Source organism: Phoenix dactylifera, chromosome 10, assembly GCF_009389715.1.
Source record: "Phoenix dactylifera cultivar Barhee BC4 chromosome 10, palm_55x_up_171113_PBpolish2nd_filt_p, whole genome shotgun sequence".
Lineage (NCBI taxonomy): Eukaryota > Viridiplantae > Streptophyta > Magnoliopsida > Arecales > Arecaceae > Phoenix > Phoenix dactylifera.
In genome coordinates, this window is record NC_052401.1 from 8188822 (window position 1) to 8205704 (window position 16883).

Below are 16883 nucleotides of genomic sequence, written 5' to 3' on the forward strand. Positions count from 1 at the left end.
CCAATGCGGGGGTCGCGCGGCCCTGGACATAGGAGATAATAACAGAGCATTTTTAACCACCCTTATTAGCTATTCAGATGAAGGAAAAGAGGACATAAGAGAAAAATAGTCAGTATAAGGGAAAAAAATATGCTAGATCAAGGATCTCTCTCACTTATTCAAAAACTAGAAAAAACTTTCAAAAGCCAGGGTAGGATTATCAAGCCTTGATTTTGGGTTAACTATTGCAATACCTAGTTATGTAATTTGCTCCTAAAATTCTATTTTTAGAAAAAACAATAGGTATACTTCTTGATTATAAAATTTGGTCATTTCAGGATTTTCGCATAGGAAGAAACAAATTTTTTAAGTGGATCAGCTAGTAGCTATGTAGACTTGGAATTATATCAAGAATTAATTATGCATAAAAGAGTGGAAAAATAGAAAGCTAGCATTTAATTCTTTACTACTTTGTTTCAGGTTAATTTGAGCATTTGAGAAATTTTCCAAATGTTTGATTAGTGCAAAAAGGTAAGTAACTTCAATTTAACCAAAATATTTTTATTAATTTTTAAAGATATTTTGTGCCAAATAAAATGCAAATTATTCAAATTATAGAGTTATCTCTATTAGAAAATATTTTTAATTTTATGCACTCCATTCTAAAACTGATGTAGCAATTATATCCGAGTCTCAATTGAGGTTCAACCAATTCACTTTCCTTATCCTTTTGTTATCATTTCGATTCTTTTTTTATTTCATTCATTTCTATTTCATATAATTTTGTTAAGATCTAGTGCAGGAGAAAACTGAACTGAAAATCCGGTAAGTGCAGGGGCAATTTTTTGACACAAGTTTTACATTCTTTATAATTTTTACCACAAAAAAAAAGTTGTTCGGAAATAAAGATGTTGTATGCTTGATAGAATTTCTGGGTAAATTTTCTAAATAAAAAACAATGAACCATTTTTAACCACCCTTATTAACTATTCAAATGAAGGAAAAGAGGACATAGGAGAAAAATAGTCATTATAAGAAAAAAAAACTAATGGTAGATCAAAGATCTCACTTAATTATTCAAAATTTGGAAAAAAATTAGGGTTATATTTCAAAGATGACTGAAAGTTAGCATGAGAGTTGATGAGTAAGGTAAGAGTTGATAATCACTTGCTTCAATTTTTGATCTCTTTCTTTTCATTCTCTAAGAGAGACACTCTCTCTTATGCTTTTTTTTTCTTACCATTTGCATCATCTCATTTTGTAACGGTAGTAATTTCCATTGGCTGTTTGCTTAAAATAAATTATTGTTTGAATAAATACTTCTGCATATTTTAAGTTTAAATAAAATAAACAAAACTCTGTTATATGAAACACAAATCCAACAACAACCACACTGTACCCCAATTGGGTCTTGTAGCAAAGAAAATTGCTGGCCAATGAGGTTCTCTAGTCGCACGTGTGGAGCACACGCATTAGATTATACCCGCACGAGCGCCAGCCCAAGTCCCCTCCCCCGCCTCCCTCTCCGCAAACAGCTGGACGCTCTTCGCCTCTCTTCGCAGTCGAACAAGAGAGAAAAAATGGCTGCAGCTCTCGCTCGCTTCTCCCGGAGAGCCCTGCCCTCCTCCTCTCGCCTCCTCCCCCTCCTTCGCCCCCTCTCCTCCGAGGCCGCCGCCCCGTCCGCCGCCGCGGCGCCGCCGCCGCCGCCGACGTCGGCGGATCGCGTGAAGTGGGACTACCGGGGCCAGCGGCGGGTCATCCCCTTGGGGCAGTGGGTTCCAAAGATCGCCGTCGACGCCTACGTTGCCCCCAACGTCGTCCTCGCCGGCCAGGTCATCGTCTTCGACGGCGCCTCCGTCGGGAACGGATCGGTCCTCCGCGGCGACCTCAACAAGATCACCGTCGGGTTCTGCTCCAACGTGCAGGAGCGCTGCGTCCTCCACGCTGCCTGGTCCTCACCCACAGGTCCCCATCATCCCCCGATCGATCCATTTCTCGTTTTTTGTTTGAATTAATGAGCTCAGATGTGATCTTTTCTTATTGCTATTAACTTGATCTGGAAATCTAAATGGAAATGGTAAACCTTATGATGCTTAAATAGGTTGGAGATAGGGTTAGGGATTGGAATTTCAACGTTTGTTCTTTGTTTTTCCTCCAACAATTTAGAAACCCTACCCAGTAGGAGAGGGGCCGTTGCTAGCGGTGCATTGACCAGCTTGAGGCCTTTATAAGGGCTTTGCGAACGATTCATTTCAATGAAGGGTTGAATGTTTAATTGGTTGCAAGAATTGTAGGTTTTATGTGCCAAATGTCAGTTGGAGCGTGGATCAGAAGTAAAATTGGTAGGGTTGTTCAGTAGGTTTCTGAGGATGACTTCAAAGTCAATACCTTAGTTGTGAGCATATGTCAAAGGCCTAGAGATTGTTATTCATTTAATATGTTTGGATGTATTTCATGCGGACACAATTTGGTGGGAGGTACAGAATTATCTTATGCTCAGACTACAGAAGCTCTATTAGTACTCTCCCAAAGAGGTGGAAAACAGATTATTGTTATTTCTTTGGTTCTAAATTTGACATGAGAATCACATTTGGGACAGGTTATGAAGTGGAGGAAATTTTCTTTGAACATAGAAGGAGTTGTCATCTGAACTTTAAATTTTTTAAGGAGGTAATTTGCTGAAATTTGCTGGATATTGGATACTCTTAGTTGGTATACACCAATGGTTTGCCAAAAGAATTTTGGAAGAAAGGAATGTGTGTATCTTGGGTTATCACCATGGAAATCTTCAATTGAGTTAGAACATTAGAGAAGTTCTTGTTGACCTTGAAATCAGAATTAACAACTTAGGTATTCTAGGGGCAGATTTGCAGTAGTTACAGAAGAACTATTTCATTTACCAAAAGAACCGACTTTAAAGTGACTAACTTCCTATGCAGAGGTCTAATAATGCTTCCTGATTTTGGCCATTCAAGCCTTTCATGGGCCTTTGTCTTTAAATACACAAGCATGATCAATTTGTCATGAAATGACAGCATGCTCTTGGCACATGGTGTGTAGGATTTGTAGAGCATAAGACATGATTCAATGAAGTCCACAAGAATAGTAAATCCATCTACAGGACAATACAAGAATTTGAAATATTCTAGAGTACTCTACATATTCTAGAAATTTGTGGAATTCGAAGGAAACCTTATTAGCTACCAAGGTGGTAGCACAGTTGAAACGGGGCTTTGCTTCCACCGGCGCTGTTCAGGTTCGAAACGCGCGGGCGTCGATTACATGTTGGGGACTGGTTGCCTCCCGCCTGGACACGCTCGGTGGGAACGCTATCTGATCCAATTGGCACTGAGGTGGCGCTGGGGTGACGTACTCACACGTGGGGTGACCCACGGGTCGGGAAGGGTATGAGCAAAATTTCTACCCGCATCGAACATTTCCTGGTGGAAGGGGGGCCCAGTGGGGGCTGCTACACGGGTGAGGTTTCCTCTCCCCCCCTCCTATATTTTACCCCCCGCCCCAAAAAAAAAGGAAACCTTGTTATAGCTTGTTGTACATATGTTTGATAGATTGTTCATCTGATGTTTCCGTCTTGATAAGAATGAATTATTCAATTGATTGGATAGTTTAAAGAGAAGAAATGTTTTTTCTCTATTTTTTGTTGGCAATAAGCTCCAAGTAATGTTAGTATCTTTGCCAAATCACACCATTCAAGTTCAAACAGAATTCGTCTTCTTGGCCTCTTTGAGAATAAATTTCTCCTATATCATATCCTTCTGGGAAGATTGATGTGGACCTAGGTATTAAGTGGAAAATGTCCATTTAATGTCCAAAAGAAGAAGCTTAGTTTACTTCCCTCCTCTATCTATCTTTGGCATGGATGATTCCAACAAAAAAGTTACACATCAGCTGGCTAACTCTTTTTTTTTTTGTATGACTTTATGTTACTTTAGCAATATTTTTATGCTTTTCTTAATGAAGTTCCTCTTTATGCAAGTTAAACACCTTTCCTGGTTGGACCAGCTGCATACCATTATCAATGCACCCAAGATTTTTCAGAATATAGTTTTTAACTGGAAAATGCTATATATCTATTTGAACCATGAAACACCAGGAAAATGAACTCAAGAATGATGCTACCATAAGCTTTCATGGTATTGAATTTGAATAAGAAGCCTGACATTTTTTGACACTACTATTTCAGAGACTGGTTTATATCATTTGCCTTGTAGTCATTATGGTTAATTATCCTGCCCATGACAGCACACAATCTCATGACCAAAAATAATTATAATTTTCTGTAGGCCATGAGTCCTGCATGTGCTTGGGCTTGTATTCAGATGCACTCTTTTCCTTTTTTAGAGATCAGAATCAATGAATGCTTGGCTAAGGCATCTATGATGGATATGCCTTGATGTTGACTAGAACTTTTGGATAATATTATTTTATTGAAATATCTTATAGCCTTTAAAAGAAGAATGACGGGTAGCCTTATAGGCAAAGAGCTTCATCTTCATCCATGTCATTCCAAATATCTCAGGTTCCTTCTTCCTCAAAGCTCGTTGACTAATCTCTTCATACCCTTCATTCTGCAACTTGCTTCCATTCACCTTTCATTAAATTCATATTTACTTTAGTCAAAACCAACAATTTCTCTCCTAATGCCCTTGATGTCGCACAACAATCTCAGAATACTGTTTTTCTCAATTAGCAACACTTTTGAAAAAAACATAGTGTTATCATACTTACTTCTGATGAAATGGCTGTCGGCTTGTTGTTTCATAATTCCCAATATTGGAAGTCCACCATCAACTTCACCTTCAGTCCATCTATATGTCATTGTGACCAACTATATTATTTCAGGTCTTGAACCTTATATGAAACTTTGTCTTGCACTTATAAGGTCCCTCCATTTTCACCTCTATGGCAGTTGTGTCGATTAGATATCCAGATGCAGTGATAGAGCAGCAACACCCTAGATTAGGGCTGTCACTCAGATCTGTAGACTTAAGACTCAACCTGTACCTAACTCGAACCTGATGAAAATGTTAAACTTTTGTTTCAGGGATGCATTCAAAGATAGAACCTTCAGAAGTTTCGGGTCCATATCTAGGTCTAGTAAAAAATTATATCTGAATTATCCTGAAGTTGATGATTTATATGATGCATGCTATATAAAATATAGTTTATATAATTCTGTTCTTATACCTTTGGTCTTTTATTAAAATATGCTAATAAATTTAAAATTTTCTTCTATCATATTTTTTTGGCCTCTCATTTTTATCTCTCACTAAAAGGTTTTGTCACTATTTTCACCATCATTCATTATGATGCCATTTTTTCCTACTGCCTCTAGCTTTTTATACATGGACCCCCTGGGTACCTAGACCCAAATCTGGTCCATATCCTCATAGACCGAATGGGTCTTATAGTTCCATATGTACCTAGACCTGGATCCACCTTGATTGACTGACAGGTAGGTTCGGGGTCAAAATTTAGATCAAATCCTCCTTAAGGTCCAGCTCTAGGCTGGATGGTACCCAAACATGACCGGACCTGATAGCACCCCTATCCTAGACCATGTTGTTGAACTTATTGAGACCGCAACACTTTCTATGAATAAGTGGCAGCCCTCACTTGGGAGTCTTTTCAAAAGAGTAGTAGAAATTAATTTGAATCAGATTAGGTGCTTCTGTGCTTAACAAGTGTGTAATCCATGTTACTCATCCTTTATGTTGCAACTGATCGAGGCCCTTTTGTTACCTGATAAAGGCAGGGCAATAGCCAAGGATCGAAGGCTTCATACGAGGATGTCAAGCAAATCTACCTCCTTGATCAAATCTTTGAACGTTTGAAGAGATAGAACTTTATATCAATGCTGCCATCCCTGTTTCTATTTGGACTATTTGCTCTCTATCCCATTTAGTTCCTCTGAAGATTCAGCTGTCTATTCTGTAGGCCATTAACCATAAAGAGAACCTGTTGTTTCTCCTCAATGCTGTCATTCGATAGGATAGATATTTAATTAAAATGCCATTCATGGGTCTCAATATCAGATATTATCTAGTCTTCAACAAATGTGCTCCAACTGACCTCTTTATTTTGGCTGCAACATAAATCAAGTTGGACTAGTAATATAGTTAACATCAACCTCTTCTTGCGTAGAATTCTTTCACAAAATTCCTCTTTATACGTTGTCTAGACTATGCGCATTTCCTGATAAGGCAATCATTAAGTAAAATATAACCCACAATCTTCTAGCCAATTTTCTGTCTTAGAAAACAGATTCTCTTATTGGAATCCTTCATAAAAATAATTCTTTGTAGTTCTCTGTGTGTGCCATTTTTCCATGCTCTACTATGCAAAGTTCTGATGAGTGTGCTCTTAATTGTAACAATCTGTTTCCATGTATGCCCCTTGGCACTACTGGTTTTCCTTTTTTTTTTCCTTCTAAAACTGGATGATCTATACAACACGTGTACGGATGCACCCAATAAAGTCGGAAAACAGAACATCCCGGAGCTCCCAAGGCAGCTCCCCGTCCCCTGCCCATAAGGTACTACTGGCATAGTTAGCTACATACGTAGCCACCCAATCCGCAGCCCCGTTGGCTTCTCTAAATACATGCTTCGCCTGGACCACCCCTCCGTCCCTCATCATCATCCAGATATCGCGGATCAAGGGATGGTCGGCAGCACCGACCCTCTGACCCCCCTGGATCCAACTAATGACCGTAGCCGAGTCACCCTCCAAAATGACTGATCTAGCTGAGAGCACACGCTGAGCGTGTCGAAGACCCGCCCAAGCAGCTCTCAGCTCCGCTCCAGAAACCGTGCAGTCAAATAACTGACAGCCTCCTGCTGCCACAATCCTGGAGTTTGGATCCCTAATAACGAAATCCGCTCCACCCTTTATGCCACCATCCAGCACCGATCCATCAAAATTGACCTTGAGGAAGCTTGGGATGGAGGCTCCCAGGTGAAAAACACCGTGCGAGAAGCTGCCGAGGCAGAAAGGGAACCTCAGATATCTCGAGCTATCAAAAGTCCTTCTAAAGAGGAAGCACGACTAATCTCTGTCGCCTGCGCCCAGGCGCTCTCTGCCACGAGCCTTAGCGACATGCTCTGCTCACCAAAGGTTCGAGCATTCCTTTCCAGCCATATCTGATATGCTGTGCAGGTCGCTCTAACCGCCTCTTGGCATGTCAATAGGTTGCCCGACCACCCACGGATGGTTCGTAAGAACTGGTCCCCCCGAGACCAACCCTCCCATAGCAGCCACGCCGCACGCCACGCCACCCTCGCCCATGTGCACTGAAACGGTGCATGGTCCACCGACTCATCGGCTCCGTATGCCCCGCACTTAGGGGGCATCCTCAAGCCCCGTCCGCTCAGTACTGCTCTCGTCGGAAGCCGATCCCAAACGATTTTTCATAAGAACAGTGCGACCCTCGGATGGAGGCCTAGGCGCCAGACCCAGGCATACTCCGGTCCTAGCTCATGTGCTCTAGCCGGAGCACTCGGGAGAGCTCCCCCACCCTCACTCTAGTCTTACAAGACGTACTCTATACCCGGGTATCCGGACCCGCATACCTCGGAATCGGAAGGGACCGGACCCTCTCGGCCAAGTGTGCCCCAAACATGTGACCCAACCTAGCCTCATCTCAAGCAGCCCTGCCCGGGACAAGGAGGTCGCAGACCCGCAGTCCCTCCAATGCCTCAATATCAACCATAGTCGGCCAGAGTCTCAAAGATAGGGCACCCACTCATGGATCGCGAACCACATCAATACTCTACCCATCGCCTATCAATCATCTAGTATTCTCTTCGACCGTGGAAAGATATCTTGCGCTTTCTCACCACATGAATGAACAGCGACGCCCACTGCGAATCGTCCCTGCAGTGCTGGTTCGGCCATATCTGGCAGCCATGGTCTGACTCCAGAAACCCTATGGCTCCAGCGTGAATCGAGCTGCATGTCAGGCAATCAGCGCCTCGCGCCGCTCCACAAGAGACAAAACCCCGAGGCCACCCTCCCTCACTAGTAGGCAGACACTCTCCCATGCCACTAAATGCATCCCGTGACCCCCTCCATACGACCCTCACAGGAAGCTCCGAAGTAGCCGCTCAATTCTCGTCAGCACTGTTTTCGGAACCACTGTGTTTGCCATGAAGTGGACCGGCATGGAAGCTAGCACTGATCTAATCAGCGTCAATCTACCCATCATAGAGAGCGAAGATGCCCTCCAGCCCTCCAGTCTGCTCTGAATCCTCTGTACCAAACCAGAACACTCCGCCACTCGTAACCTTCTGCCCATGGTGGGTACTCCCAGATAGCTCCAGGTCCCATCCTGATCCGGCATCCCCAGTAACCCCCGAATCTCCTATCTGACCCTGTGCTCAGTGCTAGGGCTGAAGGAAATTGTTGACTTCTGAAGGTTTACCTTCTGTCCCGACATTGCGCAGTACTCCGCTAATACTCTCCTGAGGACTCGTGCATCTGCTACCCGCGCCCTAGCCAGGAGCAGACAATCGTCTGCGAATAGTAAATGTGATATAGACCGAGACCCTGGGGCGGGAACAAACGCCTCCAGCTCCCGGTTAACACAAGCACCCCGCAGAGCCCGAGACAGGACATCTGAACAGATGATGAATAAATATGGGGATAAAGGACATCCCTGTCTAAGCCTCATAGTAGACCTAAAAAAGGGGGAAGGCATGCCGTTGATCAAGATGGAAAACCTCGACCCCCGGACGCACCCCAACACCCACTCAATCCAGGTCTCATGAAAATCGAAGCACTCCAAAGCGCGTCGCAAGAAACTCCACCGAATTCTGTCGTAAGCCCATTCAATGTCTAGCTTGACAGCCATCATGCTTCGTCGCTTAGAGGCCCGTCGAAGATCTCACATCATTTCTTGGGCCAGCATGACGTTATCAGAAATATTTCTACCCCCCACGAAAGCACCTTGCTCCTGGCAGATGAGGCCTGGCAGCAGATGCTTCATCCTGCCCACCATTATTCTTGCCACGACCTTATAAAGGGTTGTGCACAAGCTGATGGGCCAGGAGACATTAGGACGAGAGGTGTTCGGGTCACCAGGAGCATTGAGTGCGCCTAGGCTGGTGGACACCACCGAGGACCCAGCACGGGGATCATCTATAGTGTTCTGGTTTGGTTCTCCGCCCCAGGTAGGGGAGAGATCCCCACCAAACCCCCCCCGGCGCGCACTGGAGTCACATTAGGCCCCCCGCAGGAGTCTAGCCCGGGCGAGCGTGACCTAGGCAGAGGGGCCCATGGGGCTGGGGACCGGGTGTCGGTCAGCCACCCCGAGGCAGAGCGGCTGGCTCAGGCATCCCGGGAGGGGGTACCCTATGGGGACAGTAGGGAGAGCAGTGATGACCGGATTACGGTCGTAGGGACCACCAGTAGACTGGCGGTGGATCATCCGACGGTGGTACAGAGGGTCCGAGCGGCTGTTATGCGGGCTGTCTTCGGAGCGAGTGAGGATGACGGTCAGCGTGGGGGGATATATCCCGTGGTAGTGCTGGACCCGATGGCCCAGGGGGTGGATGAGCCTGTGGCCGACCTCTTAGACTTTTCTCCATGAGGATCCTAGCATAGAATTGTAGAGGGGCAGGCAAGCTGTCTTTTAGGACGTCATTCAGGAGGTTAGTGCAGGTCCACAGCCCAGAGATCTGCTTCCTCTGTGAGATGCGGTTGTCCGGTAACGGACTTCGTCGAGTCCAGCGCTGCCTGGAGGCCAACTGGGAGTCTTACGCCATAGACTCCCAAGGGCTTTCAGGGGGTATTTTGGTATTGTGGAAACGGGAGGCGGCGACAGTGATGTCTTCCACAACTGCCCCCAACAGGTTATAATGATTGTTACAGAACCTAATGCTGCTCCATGGATATTATATGGGGTGTATGCGAGCACCAATTATAGGAATAGGAGAGTCCTCTGGGATGAGATTACTAATCTAGTTGCCCAAGATTTTCCGACCACGGTGATAGGTGACTTCAATTGTATTCTGAATGCAAGTGAAAAGAGAGGAGGACGACCCTTTACCGATACAGTAGATCGAAGAGAGTTCCGTGATTTTGTATCTCGAAATGGTTTAGTGGATATAGGTTTCTTTGGACTGCGATTCACGTGGTGTAATAACCAGTCTAGCGTGTCTAGGGTTTGGGAGCGGATAGACAGGGCTACTGCGATCCCTGATTGGATCATCCGATTTCCTACCTACCAGATCAGACATTTATTCCGCATTGCTTCTGACCATTGTCCTCTGTTGTTATCAACAGTCTCGGACTCCGGCCATCACAGCCCCTTCCGTTTTGAGAAGGTGTGGTTGTTTTACCCTCAATCCTGGGACATTGTTCAGGAGGCATGGTTCTTGCCGGTGCACGGCAATGCCATGCAGAGGGTATCACGAAAGTTGGAAATAACTAAGAGGCGGCTCCGCCGTTGGAACCACGAGGTGGTGGGAGATATTTTTAGGAAGATGGAAGTGGTAGAGGTTGCCATTAGCGATCTTCAAACCAGAAAAGATCAGGAGGGTGAGCTCCCGGAGGCGGACATGATGCGCCTACGGGGGCTACTTGCTGATCATCACTCGTCGCTACGCCAGCATGAGATCTTCTGGAGACAGAAGTCTAGGATCCAGTGGGTTAGAGAGGGAGATCGGAATACCAGTTTCTTCCACCAGACGACGGTCATCAGAAGGCAGAGGAGCATGATTCATTCCCTGCGAGATGGGACTGGTCGGCAGGTGGAGGGGAGGCGGAGGTTGGTTAGGTATTGCTAGATTTCTTTCGGTCCAGATGGACGGAGGATAGAGATCCTGGGGATGTCGGCCAGCTCTCGAGGGCAGATACGCAAATCGGAATGTCGGAGAACGCACTCCTGGTGCAACATGTGACAGGGGAGGAAGTACAGGAGGCGGTCTGGGCCCTGGCAGAGGACAAAGCTCCAGGGCCGGACGGCTTTCCACCTTTCTTCTCTAGGAGATATTGGGGCGTCATTCGGGTTGCAGTGGCGGAGGCAGTGCAGTATTTCTTCAGTCAGGCAATGATGCCCGATGATTGGAGAGCTACCCATGTCACGTTGATACCGAAGCGCCAGGATGCGAAGGAGCCCAGCCATTTCAGTTCCATCAGCTTGTACTGGTTTCCCTTTGAAAGTAACTTCCAGACATCAAGTCATTCATACTTCTTAAAATAGAGTCAAGTTACACTTCTAGTCACTCTTGGTTCCCCTTTGAAAGAATCTTCCAGACTTCTTCTTTGACCCGAGCTCATGTCATTTGCACTTAGTTACACTCCAATTAATAAAAGCTCTTAAGTGCATCCCATGATCTGAAGTTCCTTAGAACTCTTTCGTGGCTCTCCATTTCCAGCACATATGCTATCCCTTTGTGCTGATAGTTATCCAATCTACAAATGAAGCAATGGAGATAAAATTGTATGAAGGGCATAGCTGGAATATGCGAAGACCTACAAATGAAGCAATGGAGATGGAATTGTACAAAGGGAATAGCTAGAATATGCAAAGACCTCTTCCTATGATTATTATGAAGAGATCACATAAGCATATCCAAATGGTTGGTTTGAAGTGGCACTAAGTTTTGTGTAATCCTTGTTTCCCTCATTATCACCTATTCTACATTTGGAGCTCTTGTTCCTTCCCCCAAGGAACATCCTATATGATTTGCTATTTCAGGGGGCCTGCAATAGCTCTAAATTCAGATGCCATGGTTCATTTCATTTGTCTGTGCCTCCAACATGTAAGAGTTGCTTTCTCCACCAGCATAGGTTATGGCGTTGCAGTACCAGATCTTCCATTATTATATATAAAAGTTGTGTGTGCATAGTGATTTTGAATCTAGATTTAGAGACTAGTGCCCCCTAAAGTAACAGATTCTGAGTTGATTTATGATATAATGCTACATCTTACAATATCAAACAAGCCTGAGCTCTCCAGCCTGATAGCTTTTGAGTTCTCACCTGACATCTTATCATTTAGCCACAGCTTTATTTGGCTGTTACAAATAGTAAATTTCATCCTGGCCTTCCATTGCAATATCACCATCGGAGTCCTTATCATGATCTTCCAGCAGTTCAACGCAAAATTGCCATTTGGTCTTACCTCATCAACAACAAATATCTCTGGTCGACACATATCGCCTCCCCGTCCAAATCAGTACTCTTTGTAACCTCCTCAGTACTTTGTTCCTCTTGTCACCGTATGACACCAATTATTAACAAGGTAATTTATGAGTCCTAATGTGGAAGATTATATGAGAGGTGAATTTCTCCATCTTCAGGTTAATGCAGTTAGATATTGTACTTGTACAAACATTCAATCGGCATCTTAATCGGTTTATGTTTCTTTCTTATTACAAGATCCTCTTGAACAAGCATTCGAAAGTTATTAACAAGTTTACAGGAAAACTATCATCCAATAATGGAGCAAAAACCCTACAAAGGCAAAGAACAATTAGATGGCTGATTCGAATTCTTCACATTCAACTCCTCGAGAGGTAGAAGCTCCCCTTTATAGCTTTGAGGTACATCCTTTCCATTGCTCGGTAAGAAGCATGGAGACAGACATAGGATACTGCTTTTACATGATATAGTCATGTCAATACAGCAAATCTTGAAAAAGTAAGATATACAGCAGCTTGGATACAACAATGTATTTCTGTACATATACATATGAAAAAAAAATCATAAAGCATGGTGGCCTATCAAAATAACACACTCCATACTTTATAGGATAGCATTAATTTCCACAAACTCTTCAGTTTGTCATCATTCAAATTTGTAGACCCTAATCCATATTGCATAGTATGATATCAATATCACAAACTCCATAATTAACAATTCATCATTAAAAGGTTAACATTTATATACAAGAAAAAAGAGAAAGAAAAAATCTGCCCCCCTTCCTGCTGGTATCGAGGAAGTATCTCAAGCATGTTCGAAAAATATTTGGAGCACTTTTGTAATTGTGAAAATAAGTTTCAGAATCGTAGCTTAGAAGTATGAGTAGTATTGGTATTTGATGCATATCTAATATGGACGAGCCATACAATTTGAAGTATCCATGTAATTGCAGTGACCCTTGAAGGAGAAATTAAGGCTGCATATTTAGTTGATAATCATTGAATCTTTGAATCAACACAACATGGATGTCACCTGAGATTTCATTGTACCTGGAGATACAAGACCTTCATGACCTGACTAGCAAGTTAAGGTTCAGGGTCCTCCCAGTTTAGTACTAGAGGCAAGTTGCAGCTTCCAAATATTGGAATATCCCCTTTTTTTGATAGACTGGATTTTGTTGGAACCTTATTTAAGCCACCCTCAGAATGGTATAAGAGTGGTTGCCCTTGAAGTTACATATAGAGGAATGGCGGATGGCATTCCCAACCACTTTGCTTCCTCTGGCATGTACCAGCTCTGATGCCCTGTGTTAAGAGATGTGAACATGTGAATTTAAATTTTCCTGAGGCATCTGCAGTCTGTGTCCTTGTTCCTCTTATCATCTCCATACCACATCCTCTCTCGTGCTCTCTATTTTCATCTTTAATATAGTATCCAAGGCCGTGGTTGGATGAAGGGAAGCACTCCAGCTGGTAAGGATATGTATTATCGTGTAGTTTGTTAATTTGAGGGCCTTTTTCCATCAGTAATGATGGTCTCCAAATACGAACGAAACCTGAAATTTCTTTTGACAGCCAGTTTCTTAGAAGAAAAAGTTCCAGCTCGGTTTAAGGGCTTTTCATGATCACTTGGTTTGTCACTGGAGCTGTTCTGTTCCTTTTTCTTTTGGACCTCAAATCTTTTCATGGATATCTTATCTCCATTCTGTTTCTCTTTGACAGGACTTCCAGCTGAAACATTCATTGAGAGGTATGTGACGATCGGAGCTTATAGTCTCTTGCGGTCATGCACAATTGAACCAGAGTGTATCATTGGACAGCACTCCATTCTCATGGAAGGTTCCTTGGTGGAGACCAATTCAATCTTAGAAGCTGGATCTGTGCTTCCACCTGGTCGAAGGATTCCAACTGGTGAGCTTTGGGCTGGTAATCCAGCAAGGTTCGTTCGAAAGCTGACCCATGAAGAAATCTTAGAGATTCCAAAGCTTGCTGTTGCCATAAACGATCTGATGCAGAACCATTTCTCTGAATTCCTTCCATATTCGACAGTTTATTTGGAGGTGGAGAAAATGAAAAAGGCCTTGTCAATTCCTCTTTGAAGCGTAACCAATCAACGAATGTTACCTTTGGAGATAAATAAGCAACCCAGGATTTATAACTGATTTTATTGTTTAATACTTGGTCTTTTATTTGATCTGGATGCTTGGTGTGGACATTGAATATGTTTCGAGTGGCTGTGAAGAACAGTGGCAGGAGCTGGGACTTTTATTTCTGTCCTTGCCTGCCAGGTAAGGCAGAACCTCCGCTTTTTCCATTTTAAGAAGCATACCTATTTTCAATCAGATATTCTGAATGGGGCTATTGGTTGTGAACAAACCAGAGTCTGATTGGTGAGAAGCTTGTGAAATGTTACAGAGGTAGCTTGGACTTCCGAAGCACTTTTGAGTTCCAAACATCATGTTTTGGGCATACGGAAATGTATTCTGTAGCCTACCATGGGAACCATATCCTTTCAACTTTGTAAATTCGTGCGACTACTAGTCTCTGTATCCATCTCTTTTGGAGTCGTTTGGTGCTCTTTTTTTTGTAAGCTCCATATTTATTTTTGGGTAACATATCAATGGTCCATTTCTAATGGAAGACACCAGGTACAGTTTTAGGTATGATATTATTATAGGAATAATTAACCCAAAGTGGTGAATTGTTGTCAATTTTATTCTCAGGGATGCCAAAGCTGTACACCAGCATGAGTGTTAGAACACGGGGGAAGGAGGCAGCCATAAAGTTTTAAGCTTTGGTCGCATTACATCCAGCCTGCTTCCATGCTGAGGTCCATCATTCTAAAACGAGCAGCATGCATGTCATCTCCTCTACTAAGAGATCGGTTCATAGCAAGTCTTTCAACAAAAATTCAGTCAAATATTATAGGATACAAGTGCATGACAATGAAATTCTCTTGCTGAGTAGTTTAGAGTTTGCAATTAGCAGAAAGTCCACCAGAAAAACACCTCAGTTTCCATCATGGAAGAGGCTGCAAGGACCAAAGCTGACAATGCTTGTGCATAATTTTGCCGCACGAAGCTGGTGCATGAGCGACAGGCTGACTTTCCCTGGTTTCGGGGATATGGGCAGGATGGCACCACTCGCCGGTCTGGAGGGAGATGTGTGCCAAAGTTGTGCAGATGCTTTCGGAGATTAGATGGTCTATTAGGGATGGACGGTCAATCGATGTTTTGGCGGACAGATGGGTGACTAAGCAGCCGATCAGTCATTTGCCGACCCTGGTGGACTCGGCGAGATTGGATGGATAAAGTCTGTGATTTATTTGACCCTGTTGGGGGTCAGTGGAGGGAGGGGCTGATTCGGGAGACATTCGGAGAGCAGCTGGCAGAGTTGATTCTGGCATTACCGGTTCCTTTTTGGGAGGAGTCAGATAGGCTAGTGTGGAGGCCGTCGGGATGGACGTGGGTACGAGCTAGAGATCTTCTTCCCCTATTCAGTAGGGAGTCCAGACGGCAAATAGAGGGAGGATGGATTTGAAGGATGCGGATTCACCCGCGTGTGGCGTTGTTCATCTAGAAGATAGCATGGGGATGCCTATCTACCAGAAGTGTACTAGTTCGGCGAGGAGTGCGGGTCACGCAGTGCTGCATGGTGTGTACAGAGGTAGAGGAGACTATTGATCATGTTCTTGTGCAGTGCCCGAGGGTGAGAGAGATTTGGAGTAGATCTCCGGTCCCCTTGCCCCAGTCGGTGGAGTCGGCTCAGACCCTGATTATTTTATTGAGAGTATCCATGCGGAGCCCCAGATTTTGGGAGGAGGGGATTTTTAGAGCATATCTGGCTTACCATATCTGGTTGGACAGGAATGCTGGCATTTTTTAGGGTAGGAGGATGTCACCGAGGATGGTGGTTGACAGAGCTATATCACAGTCTGGGGAGGTCATTGCAGCCTCTGCGTTATTTACTGGTGAGATGGCTAGGGACATCTGGGGCATTTTACCCACTTTCACAACGCCCAGGTTCGCCCTCGTTTCTTGGGTGCCCCCACCCTTTGGTCATCTCAAAGTGAATTTCGACGGGAGCATGTTGGTGGATGGTGTATTTGGAGGGGTTGGATTTGTGATCAGAGATTCCTGGGGCAGGATGGTGGCAGCAGTGGGTCAGCACATGACGGGACTTACAGTTATTGGGGCAGAGCTTCGAGCTGCATGGGAGGGATTGTCTTTTGCGAAGAGTCCTCGATGCCGAGTGGGTGCTTCTTGAGGGGGATTCTTCTGTGGTGGTTGATCGGATCCGAGGTGTGGATAGATATAAGGATGGTCATCCCCTCATTAGAGAGATTCAGAGACTGACTCAGAAGTTCGGTGGCTTCCAGGTAGCCCACGTATTTCAGGAGACGAACGGGGCAGCAAACTGGGTCGCCTCCTTTGTCGCACAGCACTCCGGAGAGTTCCTTTAAACATCTATAGGAGATATTTCTTCAACTCTGTACTCTTTACTTTATCGTGATCTAGCAGAATATACTCATTTTAGAGCTATATAATTTGCCGTTTTGAACCAACACAAAAAAAAAAAAAAGGCTGACTTGAGATCATCAACCTGCAATCTCTGTCTCTCTCAGAGTCTCTCCCACACACAAAAGTAAAGAGAACAAGAAAAATAGATTATGAACCTGCAAGAGGATGGCCTGGTGATTGAGAGTCTTGAGGTTGTACAAAATTTTGCTGCTTCAGT

At 44.3% G+C, this 16883-nt stretch overlaps 1 protein-coding gene across 1 annotated transcript; it reads left to right on the forward strand.

Annotated features, from left to right (window-relative positions):
* The first annotated feature begins 1479 nt into the window (after positions 1–1479).
* LOC103715861 (gamma carbonic anhydrase-like 2, mitochondrial) lies at positions 1480–14695 on the forward strand. The gene is made up of 2 exons (XM_008803627.4): positions 1480–1944; positions 13869–14695. The coding sequence occupies exons 1-2, from the start codon at positions 1560–1562 to the stop codon at positions 14243–14245; spliced, it is 762 nt and encodes a 253-aa protein (XP_008801849.2). The 5' UTR covers positions 1480–1559; the 3' UTR covers positions 14246–14695.
* The last annotated feature ends 2188 nt before the right edge of the window (positions 14696–16883 follow it).